Source organism: Myxine glutinosa, chromosome 8 (assembly GCF_964187855.1).
Source record: "Myxine glutinosa chromosome 8, kmMyxGlut1.1, whole genome shotgun sequence".
NCBI lineage: Eukaryota > Metazoa > Chordata > Myxini > Myxiniformes > Myxinidae > Myxine > Myxine glutinosa.
Window position 1 is genome coordinate 72,132,009 of NC_136268.1, and position 20,012 is coordinate 72,152,020.

The window sequence follows — 20,012 nt, forward strand, 5'->3', positions numbered from 1 at the left end:
GCGCTGCATTTTTGTTTTCGCATTTTGGTTATTTCGAGTTTACGCCGCCAGGTGGGTTCTGGTCACGTGGTTATCTTGCCGTGCAAGTACAGTACGTATCTCTGTCGTATAGCGCTGCATTTTTGTTTTCGCATTTTGGTTATTTCGAGTTTACGCCGCCAGGTGGGTTCTGGTCACGTGGTTATCTTGCCGTGCAAGTACAGTACGTATCTCTGTCGTATAGCGCTGCATTTTTGTTTTCGCATTTTGGTTATTTCGGAAAATTTCTTAGTTTTAACCATGGGGCCTAAGAAAGTGAGTGGCAAGTGCAGTGCTGAGAAGAAGAGGAGGATGATGTGCTTGGATATAAAACACGCAATCGTCGAAAAACATGAGCGAGGTGTCGAGGAGGACGTATATAACGGCAGAGGAGAAGAGCATGCCAGGCCACAACTTGTGGATATAAAACACGCAATCGTCGTGTTTTATATAAAACTTGTGCTTGGATATAAAACACGCAATCGTCGAAAAACATGAGCGAGGTGCCGAGGAGGACGTATATAACGGCAGAGGAGAAGAGCATGCCAGGCCACAACTTGTTCAGAGTGCCGGCGATAGCTCGCCTTCTCTTTGTGGAAAACACGGTGAGATCCTTAACATCCAACAACTAATGGGACGCAAACGGGGCGCCCAGTTTAGCGGTACACACATTGATGAATCACCCTGCCTGTGATTCACCCATGACAGGTTATAGCTGGGTCGGGATTCAAACCCAGGCTGGACAGTTTAGACTTTAGAGTCAAGTGTGCGTACCTCCAGTCCAGGCCATCCTGCCAACTTGTATGCTGCATACAGGTGAAATATAAAGCGCGAGATATTTTTATATATACTGTATATTAAAAAAAAAATTGCTGTGGTTTTTGGCGGGCTGGAACGGATTAATAGCATTTCAATGCATTTTAATGGGGAAATTTAATTTGAGAAACGAGCAAATTGAGTTACGAGCTCGGTCACAGAACGAATTAAACTCGTAAGTCAAGGTTTCACTGTATATATATATATATATATATATATATATATATATATATATATATATATATATATACAGTGGAACCTTGACTTACGAGTTTAATTCGTTCTGTGACCGAGCTCGTAACTCAAATTGCTCGTATCTCAAATCAAATTTCCCCATTGAAATGCATTGAAATGCTATTAATCCGTTCCAGCCCGCCAAAAACCACACCAATTTTTTTTTAAATATACAGTATGTATAAAAATATCTCGCGCTTTATATTTCACCTGTATGCAGCATACAGGTTGGCAGGATGGCCTGGACTGGAGGTACGCACACTTGACTCTAAACTGTCCAGCCTGGGTTTGAATCCCGACCCAGCTATAACCTGTCATGGGTGAATCACAGGCAGGGTGATTCATCAATGTGTGTACCGCTAAACTGGGCGCCCCGTTTGCGTCCCATTAGTTGTTGGATGTTAAGGATCTCACCGTGTTTTCCACAAAGAGAAGGCGAGCTATCGCCGGCACTCTGAACAAGTTGTGGCCTGGCATGCTCTTCTCCTCTGCCGTTATATACGTCCTCCTCGGCATCCTGCGAGCTGCTTCTCCGTCAACCACACAAACAACAACTTCTCCATCTCTTCATGGATAGAGGTCCGGAGCTTTGAAATAATCGTAACGCCCTTGGCTGGCGTTATAGCCTTTATCGACTCCTTCTGCTTCAAAATCGTACATATCGTAGAAGTACTACGATCGTACTGCCTCACCAAGTCGACAACACGCACACCTCGCTCATGTTTTTTGACGATTGCGTGTTTTATATCCAAGCACATCATCCTCTTCTTCTTCTCAGTACTTCCCTTAGCACTCAATTTCTTAGGACCCATGGTTAAAACTAAGAAATTTTCCAAAATAACCAAAATGCGAAAACAAAGCAGCAGCTATATACGGCAGAGAAGCTTGCACGGCAAGATAACCACGTGACCGGAACCCACCTGGTGGCGGGTGGCGTAAGCTCGTAACTCAGATCTCGGCTCGCATCTCAAAGCAATAAACCGCCCGAGCGACGGCTCGTATCTCGGAAAACTCGTAAGTTGGTGCACTCGTAAGTCAAGGTTTCACTGTATATATATGTATATGTATATGTATATGTATATATATATACTAGCTGAGGTACCCGGCTTCGCCCAGGTTGAATAAGAATAAGACAAATATATGATGAAAAGAACATGTATATTTTAGAGCAATATCACAGTACATTTCCTACATGACGTTTTGTCAATTGTCAATTTCTCAAAACGTCTTGGTATACAACATTTCTGGTTTTCTTACTTGGTGCCAAGACATAAAGATTGCTTGGTTTTCCAACCCTCGAGCAGCCCACGTACAGCTGGCCATGGGAAGTACCCGGCAGTGCCGGGCGGGGGAGGGGGAGGGGAAGAGGAAGGGGAACGGGGGGGGGGGAGGGGAGGTGAGGGTGGGGAGGGGAGAAGAGGGGGGGAGGGGAGAAGAGGGGGGGAGGGGAGAAGAGGGGGTGAGGGGAGAAGAGGGGGGAGGGGAGAAGAGGAGGGAGGGGGAGGAGGAGAGGGGAGAAGAGGGGAGGGGGAGGGAGAGGGAGAGAGGGAGGGGAGAAGAGGAGGGAGGGGGAGGAGGAGAGGGGAGGGGAGGTGAGGGGGAGGGGGGAGGTGAGGGGGAGGGGAGGGGGAGTGGAGGGGGGAGGGGAGGGGAGGGGGAGGGGGAGGGGAGGTGGAGGGGGAGGCGGGGGGGAGGAGAGGGGGGAGGGGAGGGGGAGGGGGAGGGGGAGGGGAGGGGGGAGTGGAGGGGAAGGGGGGAGGGAGCGGGAGGGGGGAGGGGGAGGGAGGGGGGAGGGGGAGGGAGAGGGAGGGGGGAGGGGGAGGGGGATGAGGGGGGAACGGCTAGCTTGGCAAGCGATAGCAGGCTTTTTACTTTTATTTTTCCCCTAATGAGGGCTATATATATAGGCCGTGCTTGGAGCCTTAAAGTTCAACATAAAGATTTTTTATGAAAAATAATGCAGATGTATAACAATCAAACCAATGCAAGTTCAGAAATGAATGCAGATCCTTTACTTTGCGATACAAACGCAATTCCCGCCATTTCCACTCACGATCGAGGCCTCCACAATGACCGCGCCTCCACAATGACCGCGCCTCTTCTTCCTCCTACACATTCGTCTCACTTCTTTCACTCAAAATGCACGAAATTCTGCCGCATTAAATTATGTAGAGGCCTCGTCGGGGGGATATAAGGTAGATAAGGAAGGCGTTGTAACAGAAGAATCAAAATAAAAGTGGAAGTACATAAGGAAATGGGAGCTATTCTGGACCCACAGCCAAACCCGACAAACCATTGCAATACACCCCGAACGTCTAGCGCCGCCACAAACTACACCATGGAATTGCAGCTGGCGCGGTTTTTTTAAACCATTGATATTAAAATAAAACGTAGCCTAAAACCACCGGGATTTTATGCTGATTCCGAATCTGTGTCTAAAACTTTTCTCCGATGTGTAGTTCTTGAGTTATAAGCGGACATCCAGACAGACAGACACACACACACACACACACACACACACACACACACACACACACACACACACACACACACACACACACACACACACACACACACACAGACACTCCTCCTTTATATATATATATATATATATATATATATATATATATATATATAAATATAAATATATATATATATATATATATATATATATATATATATATATATATATATATATATATATATATATATATATATGTATATACATGTATATATATGTATATATATATATATATATATATATATATATATACATACATATATACACACACATATATATACATATACACAGGGGCGTCGAGAGGGAGGGTCAGTGGGGGTCACTGCATCGGTCCGTTGAGGGGCCCGAGCTTCTCCTGTCATTTTTTTTAAAACAGTACAGCGAAACCCCTCATCGGCTCATCCTCACTTCCTCATTGTTACATTTAAAACCAGAAGCTGATTTTGCTTTCCTTGCCAGCTTTCTTGCCGGAAACAAAACCACATTTACCGCTGTTAATGGTACAGTTTCAAACTTTACAGGAAATGGTTATTAACCAGAAATATGCGTTACAAAGAAATGGGGTTGTATCCTCTTTGTCCAAAAATAATTAATAACCATCTTCTCCCGTATTTTTTTTGCCAATCTTATGGGGAAAAAGTGTTCAACAGTCGAGGGTGCGAATCGACTCGATCAGTCCAAACGTCCCACTATCTCTTTTATTTTCGATCATACGGCTAAATAAAAGTGACCATTTGTTTTTAAAAAGTTATTTGTTTTTCATTGAAGTAAGTTCCTTAAGAAGTTATGAAAGAGAGAAAGGGTGGGGGTGGGGGCCCCGAGGTTGTTTGCCTCTTGGCTCGTGTTGGCTCTGAATGGCCGTGCATATACATTCTTCTCCCATTTTTTGGGAAAAGACCCAAAAAGACCCCAAAAGGCCACGACTTCAAAAATTCTCGCATTTATGCCACAGTTCCAGTACATTACATTTTTTAACTATTGCATGAATATTGACTTGTGGAAGTGCCATCTGTAGGATCGTGTAAGAACGTGTTTCTCAATGACAGAGATAATGCTTCCACTGTGCTACTGATGATGCGTTAAGTGTCCTACCACAGTCTTACTTTTAGAGATTAACGCAGCATTGCAAGCACAATGATGTGCATCAGATTAAGGTGCAAGTTAAAATTGCATTACTGCCTAATAACCACCTCCCTGGCATGAAGATCCAGAATTCCATTACTGACGGAGGCAGAGGGGTGGAAACATAGTGTAGAAGATTGGGTTTGTGGGTGATAGTAAGGAGCCATGGGATCAGAAAACCATCCCACTAATGCACCCATTGCTGTGGACAAATTAACTTGCCCATTAAAACTACCTCCAGTACTGGAATAAAGAACTTATGATTGGTGAATTAAAAAAAACAATTCAACTTGAACACCACATTAACCATTTCGATTCAATAGGAAAACTTTTATTTTGCTCTTTGTTGAAATGGATAAGGGCAGAAGAGCCAGAAATAGCTTAATGGAGAGAATTGGTCTCCATTCAGCTGTTTCTGGCTTTTGCAAATCAGTGTGGCATGATAATTAATGCATGTTACAATTCTCGTGAACGAAGGACGTCATGCAAAATCCAAGAACAATAAATGCTAAATCGTAAAGCCAGGCCTCAAAAACAATCCCCAAAAAGTATCAAGCAGGTGCTCATCACTGGATGGAAAAATGAACACATGGGTGATGGCCTTACATCCATCAACGCAGCATTGATGTAATTGCTGCTGTCCCCATCGAGAGTAAGCAGAAAAGGGAGGCAGCGGTCGGGGGGAAGAGTCTCTTTCTGTCGATTCTTGGCACTATTCCTGGGCAGCAGCGCGATGCTGCAGTCTTCAACGCGTAGCGCGGGTGTTACCGTGTTCAATGTCTGTCAACACAACACATGAATATGTATCAAAAGACTGAATGAAAATTAAACGAGGGTGTAATGTCAGGTGGAACATATGTGGGTAGTCAAAAGGTTTCGAGAAAGGTATGTACGTACCACTTTTATATTTCCCCCTCTTCTCAGTGCAGCTCAAGCTATAAAGTATTTACCCTAATATAAAAATTTAAATCAATAGAATCCCAAAAGATAAGCAGCTCTTCACATTATGGGTACACAGAACGGTATAATTTTGACTCGCCTCCCTCGCCCCTCACTCCTCTACCCTATCTCATCTCCACACTCCTTTCCACAAAAGTAGCAAATGAGCATTAATATTGTAACTATCTTGCGTGACAGTGTTTACTCTTACCACAAACTCTTCCTTGATATGGTTTGAATGGGTCATGAAGTCAATGCGCGTGAGATCTTCGTAGTAACAGAAGAACTCTGAGACGGGAACTGCAGTGTCCCCACACATGCACGCCTCCAGTATGACATCATGGATGAAGACATACTGCTCCTGTAAGGCACAGTGTCACAAACAGCGACATGGATCCTGAGAGGGAACAATAGGCACTCAAAGATGATGCCTTGTCTTGTTTTTAATTGCTGCAAACAGATCATTCTTTTTGTTTGTCCTGTTTGTCCATCCTGATGGTTCGTTAAATCAAGCATTCTTGAGTAGCTCTGATGCTCTCCTTAAAAAAGGCTTGCAAATAAATGCAGATTAGAAAGACATTTGCAGATCACAGAGACATTTTGTGACATTTCATTCCGATATGGTTACCTTCACAAGGTACTGATCAATTATAAAGACAGATAAATCTGGCAATAGCAACTTAAAAGAAAGGTTTCATATTTCAACACATATATTGATTAATAATATTTCTTCGAAGTTTCTCAACAATAAAAGTTTGCGTCCAACAAGATGACGAAAGAGGTATTTCACTTAACTTTGTGCTGGCTAATCAAGGTACGATTCCCGATCTGACTATAAGCTAGAGCTTCGCAGGAAGAGTGCTGCATCATAAAATGTGCCATCCCAAATATGGGCATTAAGCTGGGTGTCCCGTCTGCTAGCATTAGTTGGTGGACACTAAAGATACATTTGTGTCTTTCGCCAATAGTAAATCAAGTTATTGCTGGCACTCTGAACAAATTAGAGATTATTGCACAAAAGATCTCCAGTCAAATTTCAGGCCAATCCAGCCGGTTCCTGAAAGACTTGAGCCAAAAACGTTACCCGACTGACCTGACAGGAAGGTGGGAATACTTGGAGCAGTTTATGTTTACAATCAATCTTTTATCATTGACATTCTCTCACAATTAAATTGGAGAAGCAGTCGAGAGTAAGGTCAGATAAAAGTTTGATTGCGCTTATTTTTTTTATTATTATTGAAATTCACCCGAACCAAGGCTGAGGGCCACTAACTGTGACGCGCTACAAAGAAAACGAATAGGAAAAACTGGGAAAAAAACCTTCACTTCATCCTGAAACAAGGAAATCTATTCACAGGACCACAGGGGGTAACTAGTGCAGCAGAGGGTAAGTAGCCCAGGTGGGAAAAAATAATTTTATCTTCAGAGAAGTTTTAGAAAAAAAAAAAAATTTAGGTGGGAAAACACCCCGATCGGGTGTTTATTAGGAGGCACCATCTCCATACTGGATGGCCGTTGGCTCCCTTGAGGAAGCTCATCCGCCCTTTGTCAGGTGTTATTTTAGTCCTGGTGGGGTGTCACAGTCACCCTCCCCTCCAGCAAAGCCAGTGAGTTTCGTCGCCGACAACCCGATCATGGTGCAGGTAGCACTCACTGGGTTAATGACATCATTAAATGATCGTCCACATGTGGACCTTTCATCTTATCTGGGTAATCGTCACGACACGAGGACACTTTGTTAAAGAAGGGAAGGACATTCAAAAGAGGACTATCATAGTCCCGGACGTTCTTCAGTCTGCACTTTTATTCATTGGACAAAGTGTATTATACTTTCTCTGGAGTTTTCATTGCAGCATTGAGCTTCACATGAAGTATTAGATAGCTATGATTATATCATAATTGTAACTAGATTTGTGAACATCTATCAAGGGTTTCAAGGAGGATCACCTCAAGTTGAAACAAGGAACCATTACACACACCTTTACATTTATGAACAGGATTATAAATAATTAAATTGCTATATGTGGGAAAATTACGCGCTCAGACCAGGAATCGAACCCAGGTCCTCTGGTGAACCGTACCAGTGCTCTGCCTTCTGAGCTATCTGGACGACCCTGACCAAGCATGCAATTCTCCCACACATTGAATTGCCACTCTCTTTCTGTCAAAGCTTCCAGGGCACTCGCTGCCAACTCTCGTGATCAGGCCGTGGGTGCTCCTATGGTTGGCATGAAGCATTGACAGAAAGAGAGCGGAAATTCTATATGTGGGAGAATTGCATGCTCGGTCAGGGTCGCCAAGATGGCAGAGCACTGGTGCGGTTCACCAGAGGACCTGGGTCCGATTTATGGTCTGAGCATGTAATTTTCCCCACATATGTCAATTTTATTAATAGCCTGGTGTTGGCTTAGCGGTTTGGGTGCCAGCTTGGGATCCTAGGATCCTGGGATCGAATTCCGATTGATCGCTGAATTAACGCCAAGGGGGTTGACACAGCCTGTCATCCTTCTGAGGTCGGCAAATTGAGTACCAGTTCACTGGTAATTCCGTGTTTGTCGCAAGAGGTGACTATCAAGGTTGGCGGCAGAAAGGGTATCCGGCCATAAAACATCGCTTCAAAAAGGGGGACCACGGTGCCCGAAAAAGGCCAACCCGTGCTCTGCAGGGAAAAATGGCCTCCAAAGGTGGTATATATGTCAATTTAATTACACACCTTCAAACTCAGCATTTTTGCAACCAACTAAGAGCTCTACCATATATATATATATATATATATTAGGAGTGTTCCTCCACTTTTGCATCCGATGTTGGTTGCAAAGGAATGATTCACAGGACATGGCTACAAGTGTTCAAATCAATTTCTATAGTTTATGGCCAATGTGTACCAGTTTTCTCCCAAAAAAACATTTTAGAGATTGAAGTTTTCGAGGATATTTTATTTTAAAGATTGAAGTGCCTCGGTCCAACGATGATGTTGGTGAAGTTTCATATCGATCAGTTTCAGCGATCCTGAAGCTCTAAAATTTAATAAAACCAAGATGACCACCAAGGCATTTGACCAATCATTTTCATGAAAAGGATAGGGACTACATACAATGACTTTGAACAATCCTGCAAAGTTTCAAGTTTAATGACATAGCATCTCCAGGAAATAGGAGTGGCAAAATTTGGCGGAAAGAAAACAATAGTCCCAAGAAGCACAATGGGCTTTCAGATTACAGCTTGGAGGCCTAATAACTATAATCCCATCCAAAATGAATCGTGGCATTTACTCAGTGATCCTTTATGAAAAGAAACTAAAGCTTATGGAGCAGCTTTATACAGATAAGTGGAGAAAAAGGCAAAGGATGTTGTGAAGAAGCAGAAAACATCACGTGGGAAGCATTCAGACTGTTTTGGCAAAAACCAGACATGGAATAATTCCACTGTAATGTAAAAAAAATTCATCAACAATGGTTGTTAAGGAAAACTTCAAAGCAATAGTGCGAGTTTAAAGAGCGATTTTGAATGAGAGCGAGTACCTCAGTCTGCACCATGTTGACTCGTTGTGTACGCAGGTCACGCACGCAGTTATAAATGTCGACCACTCCCTCGCTGTCTGCCATGTCCAGCATCATGTCGATCACGATGAAACATCCGGTGCGTCCGGCTCCAGCACTGGCATGCCACAAATGAAACAAAACACAATGATCTGAAACAAAACCATATCCGTATTGAAGACATTCCCAAATTTAATCTTATTATAATAGAGCAAACTTATATGGTTATGTTTATATGCGACAACACGTCTTCTTCTTCTTAAACTCAAATTAACACACAATACACAGTCCGTGAACCCTTAATTACGTTTAGACTGCTGAGACCCCTCAGACCTTTGACGACCCTTAAAGTCCCCCATTACCCTTAAGACCACCAAGACCCATGAAGACCCAAAATACCCTTAAAGACCCAAAAGACCCTGAAGACCCAAAACACCCCAAAGACCCGGAAGACACAAAAGCCCATGAAGACCCAAATACCCAAAATGCCCCGAAGACCCAAAACAGCCCGAAGACCGAAAAGCCCATGAAGACCCAAAATACCCCAAAGACCCAAAATACCCAAAATACCCCAAAGACCCAAAACACCCCCGAAGACACAAAAAATCCTTAAAGACTCAGAGGAACCAAAATATCCTTAAGACCCAAAAGCCCCTGAAGACCCAAAACACCATGTTTTGAAACAAACAGTTCTGAAGCAAACGGAAGACCCAAAAACCAAATACCAAACACCACCCAAAACACCACCATGAGGTCCAAAAACACCAAATGGCCCTGAAGACCTAAAACACCAAACAAAATTCCAAAACACAATGAATCAAAACACACCAAACACCATGACGCAAAACAGTGGTCCAAAAGACACAAAAGACCCTGAAGACCCAAAAGTGACTGAAATGGTCAAAGATGCCTATACCTCTGAAACGACGTGTGGTGAGGCGCGCCGTGTCACGCTCGTAAAAAAACAAAGACAAAGACGGAGTTCTTACTAAAGCCTTTGTCAAAACATATCTGTGATAAAATTCCCAGGAAATTCAGAGGTTTTTGCTTCCACTTTGTAGAGAATTCATATCAAAAATCATTTCTTCTCGGCACTATGCCATCCTCTAACTTTTCCGTTGACAAGGTCTTCAAATATATCATCATGATCCAAGTCTGTGCGTGTGGGGTTCACCACACCCAGAGGCATTCATGACAAAAAGGGTCTCCAAAAGTGTGATGTTATCTGCGCTGGTTCCATCCCGTGTGTCCGGCTTCCCGAAGAGAAACATTTTCCTGTTTATTCATCGCATGCAAAGGATATCCAGAGACTCATGTAAACAGAACCCACCCACTCCAGTGTAATGAGCATAATTGCTCAGTAATTAATGACCCTCAATGCTCCATGACTGTTGCACCGATTGCTTATGTCAGTTGTCACATGCAATTATTCCTGCGCTATCATATTAATTGAGGCTTGTGTATGGCCAACCTTTGATCATATGAACTACTTCAAAATGGCTTTTTGCTGCACTTAATGAAGTAGCATTGCTACATTCTCTTTGACTAACTTCCCTCTTTCCATACAACCTTTGTTGAATGGTGGTTCTTGGCTGCCGAGCATAAGCTAGGGCATGTGCTGCAGTGGAGGAGGTGGTTGGAGGTGAGATGGGAGTGGGGCGGGAGGGTGGAGGGATGACGTGGGCACTTGTAGATTCATTTTGATTGTTTGTGACGTGAGTTATCCCCAGCACCCTGGAAAAACTCTAAATTCCTGTGCTCCCCTAAAGTAGACACTGCAGCTATATGCCCCAAGAAAAAATGCGACCAGCAGCCATGTGCTGCTTTGTCTTTTGCCGTGTAGCAGTTATTTCATGAGTGAAAAAGATTATGCTTACCTTTCATATTTAGGGTACACCTGCCATGCCTAACCGTCACTTCGCTCATGGCTTTAATTTGAAAGAAAGCATGTTGCACCGCATAAACATATTGCATGTCTACCTGTGAGTCTCATTGAAGATGTAAAATGAAGTGAAGCACGTCGCAATAAGGATCTTTACAACACGTAGATGTTGGTGCTGCTGTCACAGTGGCTGTGGATGTTGTTTGTGCTCCTTCCGTGTCGTTTTTATATTTTTTATATTGCTTCGAGAAGTATTACTAGATATAATTGTGTGTGCTCCATCCGTGTCCATCAAGCTTTATTCTAAATGGTTGTTGCTGTCGGAGAATAATGAAAATGGTACCGTTGGAACCGCTACATTAAGCTCAAAATCCGTTTTGTTCCTCTGGCTTTTGGAAGGAGACGGCCTTTCAAAACAGGCATTTTTATGATTAAAAAGACACTAATATTTGCTCCACGTACATTTATTATTCGCTTTTAAATCAAGTAAATAGATTAACAGCTTTCCAACGGTACCACCACTTATTATTATTACATAATATCTCAAATCTTATGTAATAATATTATTATGTAATATGCATATTGTAATGATAGCCTGGTGTTGGCTTAGCGGTTCGGGTGCCGGCTTGGGATCCTAGGATCCTGGGATCGAATCCCGAATGATCGCTGAATTAACATCAGGGGGGTTGACTCAGCCTGTCATCCTTCCGAGGTCGCCAAATTGAGTACCGGTTCACTGGTAATATTCCCCGTGTGTCGCAAGGGGCGAAAGGGGCGAAACAATAAAACATTGTTTCAAAAAGGGGACCACGGTGCCCAAAAAAGGCCAACCCCTGCTCTGCGTGGAAAAATGGCCTCTAAAGGTGGTTCTATGCATATTGTAATAACTAGGGCATGCCCGTACTATATCTATATCTAAAATTATATCCCCCCCCGCCCCCTCTATTTACATGAAATGGTTTGGTCCAAAGCGAACGGCTTGCGAGTGGTGACAATCCCCCCCCTCTATTTACATGCAATGGTTTGGTCCAAAGCGAACGGCTTCCGGAGTTTGGTAAAGAAATCGCCATCGCGTGCACAAACGCGCAGGAAAGCGAATGAAACGCAAATTCGTTTTTATTAGTTGTAAAACATAGTTTAACGCCAACATAGTTTGCAAACGTGAAATAAATGAATACGCTCTCAAATGTGCCATCCGAGGCAGAGTGTGCCCGCCACGTTCGGCACACGCGATCGTTCGCTGCTCTCTGATTGGTTGAATCGTTTTTTGGACATAGCTCGGTAAGTAATTGTCCGATTAATATGAAACCTTGAAAAGGCACATCCTCGGGTCCCCAGCAATATACCTGGCAAGTTAAAAGTATATCGGACCCGTGGTTGTCGAGAAACAGCGGTCACAGACAAACAAACGTACAGACAGAGATTACTGGAATTATAGATAGACTAGGGCATTGCCCGTACGTGGGTGCCCGTTCCTTGCCAAAAAAAAAAAAAACGCTACCCGTACGCTCTACCCCGCCCGTACGCCCGTAAACAAAAAAAACAACGCTCTTCGCTTCCGCCCTTCGCTCTGACTGAATTGGGAGAAATAATGCGCATAAGAAATCGAATTACGTACCGTAATGGCGGTCAGCTCGTAACGCGCTCAGCTCCGCTCGTCTCACATCGGCCACGCCTACGCAACAAAGCGTTCTGTGATTGGCTGCCGGAAGTTCGCAAATCGTCGCAGTTACGATGAATCGTTTTAATTTAATCGCAGTTTGAATTCGTTTTAAAACATAGTTTAACGGCAACATAGTTTTCCAACGTGAAATAAATGAATACGCTGTCAAATGTGCCGTCCGAGGTAGAGTCTGATCGCCACGTTCGGCACACGTGATAGCTCGCTGCTCTCTGATTGGTTGAAGCGTTTTTTGGACATAGCTCGGTAAGTACTTGTCCGATTAATTTCAAACCTTGAAAAGGCACATCCTCGGGTCCCCAGCAATATACCTGGCAAGTTAAAAGTATATCGGACCCGTGGTTGTCGAGAAACAGCGGTCACAGACAAACGTACAAACGTACAGAGATTACTGGAATTATAGATAGATATCTCAAATATTATGTAATTACATAATTATTACATAATATCAATAGGAATCATCTCAAATAAAGTGTGATGGACAGACAGAAGGAAGGACTGATGCTGCTCCTTTCAGTAATAGATGACCATTTTAATCCTCCGACTACCCAAACATGTCCTGTGGGACAAAGTGTTGTCGTCGTTGTGGTGCACAAACTGCACATTCTTCCTTTTGATTATTTTCCTCGGGTAATTTTTTGTTAAACATCATCCAATGTCCATCGGCTTCGTTACTCACGATGCGGTCCGTATGCATCTTTTGTTGACTCTCCCACAACTGAGTAAAATATGCTTCACTCATTATTAAAACTGTATCACCACTTTGCGAAAATAATCTGCTCAATTTTTATGTTCTTTTTTAAAGTTATCCCCATCAACGTTTGTGTACAAGTTATTTTTTTACATAAAATAAATGTACAGTAAACTAAAAGCGTGAGAGGTCACCATGTCATCCCCTACTTTGGGTACGAATAGGGGTCACTCAAGGTTTATTGCTCAGTGGAAGGGTCTGGGTGGAGGGAGAAGAGTGTGTGGGGGTGGGTGGTGGTGTATGCCCAAACATTATGGGGTGTTACAGGGGGAATGGAGGGGGGTTCCAGTGGTGTTATGTAACTCTATTAACCAATGACTATTTTGTTTACCTCTATAATAGTCACAGTTTTTGCATTCACATCATACATAATAAAACAACGTAAAATAAATTGGGGATAATTGTAGCGTGTGGTACTGTGTGTGGTACATTTATACACTGGTTGAAACGTAACTCTTCAACATTACATTTTCGGAAATAGGAAAGGAAAGTGATTTTACTCCTAGACAGTATATCAATTGTTAGCATTTGGATGTCGATTTAAGAGTGGTGAGGAAAAACTACGGTAGACATCACATGGAAAAATTCCGGGGCTGAAAGTGAAGTTGCCATTTTTTCAGAAAAGAGTTGTCAACCATAAATATCCATTAAAACGGATGTACAGTACTTAGCATTCTTTTTGTCCCAATTTTTTTTTGAGGATGTTTACACATATTTTGGCGAACTTTAAATATGAGGAACACCCACTCCCTACGGGAGCATGATTCTGCTTCTTTATTGCTCATTCAGGGAAGGGATGGGGGGGGGGGGGATGGATGGGGTGGGGGTAGGGAGTCAGGGGGAATTATGTCACATGTTGTGACAACAGTGCGGTCATTCTTGTTTAAACAAACTTGATTACAGAATCCTTCATAATGCTCGGCTAGTACTACATACCTGCAGTGAATGACCACAGGACCAGAAGTGTGCCGGGTGAATGCCTTCACTCGACGTACAAAACACAGTAGACCCGTGGGGTAGTAAGGGACTCCATGATCAGGCCAACCGGTGAAGTGAAACTGCTTAACCTCATGCACCTCAAAATAGCCTTTCTGAAGGTTGGGAGATGATAATACACACATGCACATTAACATTATAATGAAAAAGGGCAATTCATTGCTCCTGCAAAGTTTAAAAAATGGACGACCAGCTGAATGTTCATTCTAAATGATAACGTGCTACAAGATGCAGGGGCTCTCTGCCTGTATGGCGCTATACTAGCAGTTAAAAAAAAAAGAAGACTTCACACTACTGATTTTCAAATCCACACATACTTCGGCTCAAAGATGAGCATGCTGTCAACAACCTCTCATCCTGCCAACATCCCATGTATACTTGTTAAGAGGGCCAAAGTTTACTCAGCTACATGCACTGGCAGGAACGCATTCTCAACTAGGGAATGCACTCGGTAGAGCGCATACCTCTGCCAGGCCGAAGAGTTTACGCTTTGTATCCCATTCATAGGCCGGATCTGGATCCGGACCTGAACCAAAATAAAATTGGCTTGTTCTTGTCACTTCACCAACTCACCCACCTAGTTTTGCCATAATCTTTCCACAACTTTTTGAAATATCATGCTATATATTGGTAATTTGCTATTTGCTATTGAGTAATTGAGTTGTTGAATTGGTAATTTGCTATTGAGTACCAGTTCACTGGTAATTCCCTGTTTGTCGTTAAAGGCGGCAAAAAGGGTTGGCGTCAGGAAGGGCATCCGGCCGTAAAACATTGCTTCAAAAAGGGGACCGAAAAACAACAACAACCACGGTTCCCGAAAAAGGCCAACCCCCGCTTTGCGGGGAAAAATGGCCTCTAAAGGTGGTTATATATATCTTGTTTTGGGCCCTATCTCTTAATGGTGAATAATCACTTTTAAAAATTCCAGTATCCAGATCCAGATCCTCACCAAAATATAAGCATTTTGTCCTTGTCACATAGCCAATCTCTCCATAAAGTTTCGTCTGAATCCATCTACAACTTTTTGAGAAGTTCTTTTCACAGACATAAATAAACAGATAGGGGGCGAAGGTGGACAGAGGTAATTATGACCTTCAGAAGGTATGCTTACCCTTTCCAAGGTGAATGTACGGATGACATATTCTGCCAGGAGTTCTGAATGCACAAGCGTCACTGTGATATCTCCATACACGTACACGGTGTCTGGCCAGTACTTGAAGCATTTTACCTGAAGGAAAGGTAATTCCACAAAATTTTAGAATGAGGTTAACTTGGAGGTCAACAATTTGAATTACATAAAAGGGTCATTTAAAACTTCTCATGATGTGATATTTGTTGTTTGTTCAGGGTATCAAAAATAAATTTAAAACATTGTAAAATTTTGAGTCTTACTGAAATTTGTATACATAGTCGAGGCTTGTGGAAGAGCTACTACTAGTACACTGAACAGATTAGGACGTAGTATGACGAAAGGATCAGCAGAGAGAGAGAGAGAGAGGGAGAGGAGGGGGTGGGATGGGAGCACCAACAGCAGAGTTGAAGGCCAAGGTAGAGGGAGACTTGGACAAACAATGGGCGTGGGGAGGAATGGGGGCAGGAAAGGACAAGGTGGATACAGAAGGAAACTCACAGGAGGGAAAAACTGGAATATTACAAGGAGAATGGCTTGGGGCGGGGTGGGGTGTGGGGTTTAACGAGGGTAGAAAAGATCATAGTTTTGGATTGGGGATGATCTGAGATGATGGTGAACAGCTGTCTTGAAGACCTGGAGGAAATGATGAGATTGATGGTAATGTGGAAGTTGGTTCCATAGGTGGGAAAAAGAAATAGGAATGAATGAGTGGAGGTGAGCTGTGATCCTGTATTTATGTAGTTTCACCAGAAGGGGGTTGATGGTGGACCATGTGCACCCAGCAGAAACCTGTAGGGGATAAAGCACAGAAGAGCAGATGGTGCAAGACCATAGAGGAGGCGCTAGAAGACAGAGAGACCACCGACCTGTCTGCGATGGGAAAGTTGTAGACCCATTGGCTCAGCCTCAGCACGGGAGATACCAATGATCTTGAAGGCCTCTGTTTCCATGGCGTCACTCTGAGCAAGGTGTGAGGCAGGGGAGCCAGCCAAAGTTGAGAATAGTACTCTGAGGTGCCATCGAATCTTCATTCAAAAAAGGTTCCAGCTTCAAAGAAATCCACAAACACATGACTGCCATGTATGATGTACCCTCATATGCGTACAGTGCATAGATGAAGGTGTGTTCTCATATTTGACAGAAGGTAAGTAACCGGCTGTTCTTGCATGGGGGTGAGTCCTTTAAAGATAACCCAAGATGAGCAAAGCTGGGAGACACAGTCTTCAGCGAATCTAAGGTCTCAGAAAGTTGGGTCTGCCAAGACCACAGCACTCATGATTGACTGCAACTGCTGGCATTATACAGGGAAAGTCTCAGAATGTGAAACACATATCCAGCCAAATGGTAACTGGCCTCACTCAGAGGATCCTGAAACCAAATTGGAATTCATGGAAGCACATAAGATCACCTCCACCCAATACATTTTGCATCCAACCCTCAGCTGCCAAGACCATGACTGGATTATCCAGGGTGCCAAGGTAACGTTTTGATTGGCTATATGCCTCACAAAACTACCTTCAAGATCGTTGGTATCTCCCTCAGTAAAGCCGAGTCTATGGACCAATAACTTTCCAATTGCAGACAAGTCGGTGGTCTCTTTATCTTCTACCACCTTCTTTCTGATCTTGCATCCTCTGCTCCTTACATGTTTTGTCACTCCCTCCCTCCTCCCCTGCCAGGTTTCTACATGGTTCATGGGGTGCATCACAACAACCCCCACCTTGTGAAACCCCCAAAATCCAGAATCACTGCTCACCTCCACTCATCCCTTCCTCTTTTTTTCTCGCCGGTAGAACCAACTTTCACAATCTCTTCGATCTCAATCCTCCAGTTGTTGAAGATAGTTGTTCACCACCATCTCAGATCATCCCCCAACCAAAACAATGATCTTTTCCCTCCACAAACCCACATCTTTCCAAATTTCCAGTTTTTCTTTCCTGAGAGTTTGCTTCTGTATCCACCTTTTTCACCCTGTATGCTCCACCCTATTTTTCACCTCGCTTAAATATACAGTCGTGGCCAAAAATATTGGCACGCTTGCACTTTTTTCAAATAATGCACCATTTCTTCGAGAAAATTGATGAGGGGAAAAAATGAATTTAAACGATTTCAGCATAAGGCTGCAACATAACAAAACGTGAAAAAAGTGAAGGAGTCTGAATACTTTCTGAATGCACTGTATCTGGGCAGTGCCTGCGTTGCCACTGAACTACTCCCTGAAACTTTTGTTTCCGTGGTTGTGAAGTGTTTTTAATAACTCGGCTGTGAGGTGTTTTCAATCACGTGGTGGTGAGGTGTTTTAAATCACGTGGTGGTGAGGTGTTTTGAATTACGTGGTGGTGATGAGGGGTGTTGAATTACATGGTGGTGAGGTGTTTTAAATTACTTGGTGGAAAGGTGTTTTGAATAACTTGGTGGTGAGCTGTTTTGAATTAATTGGTGGTGAGCTGTTTTGAATTAATTGGTGGTGAGGTGTTTTGAATTTCATGATGGTGAAGTGCTTTGAATTACTTGGTGGTGAGGTGTTTTGAATTACGTGGTGGTGAGGTGTTTTGAATTACTTGGTGGTGAGGTGTTTTAAATTTCGTGATGGTGAAGTGCTTTGAATAACTTGGTGGTGAGATGTTTTGAATTAATTGGTGGTGAGGTGTTTTGAATTAATTGGTGGTGAGGTGTTTTGAATTTCATGATGGTGAAGTGCTTTGAATTACTTGGTGGTGAGGTGTTTTGAATTACGTGGTGGTGAGGTGTTTTGAATTACTTGGTGGTGAGGTGTTTTGAATTTCGTGATGGTGAAGTGCTTTGAATTACTTGGTGGTGAGGTGTTTTAAATTACGTGGTGGTGAGGTGTTTTGAATTACGTGATGGTGAGGTGTTTTGAATTACGTGGTGGTGAGGTGTTTTGAATTTCGTGATGGTGAAGTGCTTTGAATTACGTGGTGGTGAGGTGTTTTGAATTTCGTGATGGTGAAGTGCTTTGAATTACGTGGTGGTGAGGTGTTTTGAATTACGTGGTGGTGAGGTGTTTTGAATTACTTGGTGGTGAGGTGTTTTGAATTACGTGGTGGTGAGGTGTTTTGAATTACTTGGTGGTGAGGTGTTTTGAATTACGTGGTGGTGAAGTGTTTTGAATTACTTGGTGGTGAGGTGTTTTGAATTACGTGGTGGTGAGGTGTTTTGAATTACGTGATGGTGAGGTGTTTTGAATTATGTGGTTGTGAGGTGTTTTACATTACTTGGTGGTAAGGTGTTTTGAATAATTTGGTGGTGAGCTGTTTTGAATAACTTGGGGGTGAGCTGTTTTGAATTACATGATGGTGAAGTGCTTTGAATTACTTGGTGGTGAGGTGTTTTCAATTAAATGGTGGTGAGGTGTTTTGAATTACGTTGTGGTGAGGAGTTTTGAATTACTTGGTGGTGAGGTGTTTTGAATTACGTGGTGGTGAGGTGTTTTGAATTACATTCTGGTGAGGTGTTTTGAATTACGTTGTGGTGAGGTGTTTTGAATTACGTTGTGGTGAGGTGTTTTGAATAACGTTGTGGTGAGGTGTTTTGAATTACATTGTGGTGAGGTGTTTTGAATTATGTTGTGGTGAGGTGTTTTGAATTACGTTGTGGTGAGGTGTTTTGAATTACATTGTGGTGAGGTGTTTTGAATTATGTGGTGGTGAGGTGTTTTGAATTACGTTGTGGTGAGGTGTTTTGAATTACATTGTGGTGAGGTGTTTTGAATTATGTTGTGGTGAGGTGTTTTGAATTACGTTGTGGTGAGGTGTTTTGAAATACGTTGTGGTGAGGTGTTTTGAATTACGTGGTGGTGAGGTGTTTTAAATTACGTGGTGGTGAGGTGTTTTGAATTACGTGGTGGTGAGGTGTTTTGAATTACGTTGTGGTGAGGTGTTTTGAATTACGTGGTGGTGAGGTGTTTTGAATTACGTGGTGGTGAGGTGCAATCATCCCAAACTTCCAGGCTGCTCCTACCCCTTCTATATGTATGTGCTGAGGGTTTTTAAAAAAAAAAATTTTTAAACGTTTTTTCAACCGAAATTCCTTATAAAAATGTAATATCACAAACATGACAAAAAAATTTGTGAAAAATAATTGTTTTTTATTATTATCGGTGGAAATCATGACAAAACAGAAACTGATGTACATTCATTATCCTCAGCTAAAACAAGCCCGTTCCTCTGTGTTCAAAAAGTATCCGACCTTTATTTTTCGTGCGTAAAAAAAAAAGAAGCTAGGGAGGCGTTGATTGGTGCACGTATGTAGGCGATCCTAATGCACACGCGTGAATTTTTTCCCACCTGCAGAAGCTGTCATTCGACGGCAGACCGCCGATGAGTGAGGGCATGTAAGTGAGCGCCGTCGGATTTTCGTT

At 42.9% G+C, this 20,012-nt stretch overlaps 1 protein-coding gene across 4 annotated transcripts in view; it reads right to left on the reverse strand.

Moving 5' to 3' along the window:
• Nucleotides 1-20,012, reverse strand: part of LOC137415012 (receptor-type tyrosine-protein phosphatase kappa-like) — a 566,119-nt gene that overhangs the window by 86,413 nt on the left and 459,694 nt on the right. For all 4 annotated transcript variants that reach the window (XM_078783392.1, XM_078783391.1, XM_078783393.1 and 1 more), the window contains 5 exons: nt 15,611-15,727; nt 14,440-14,594; nt 9,172-9,307; nt 5,862-6,011; nt 5,318-5,491 (listed from right to left, as the gene is read on the reverse strand). In XM_078783392.1, the coding sequence (XP_078639518.1) occupies nt 5,318-5,491; nt 5,862-6,011; nt 9,172-9,307; nt 14,440-14,594; nt 15,611-15,727 (732 nt within the window). The remainder of the gene's footprint in view (nt 1-5,317; nt 5,492-5,861; nt 6,012-9,171; nt 9,308-14,439; nt 14,595-15,610; nt 15,728-20,012) is intronic.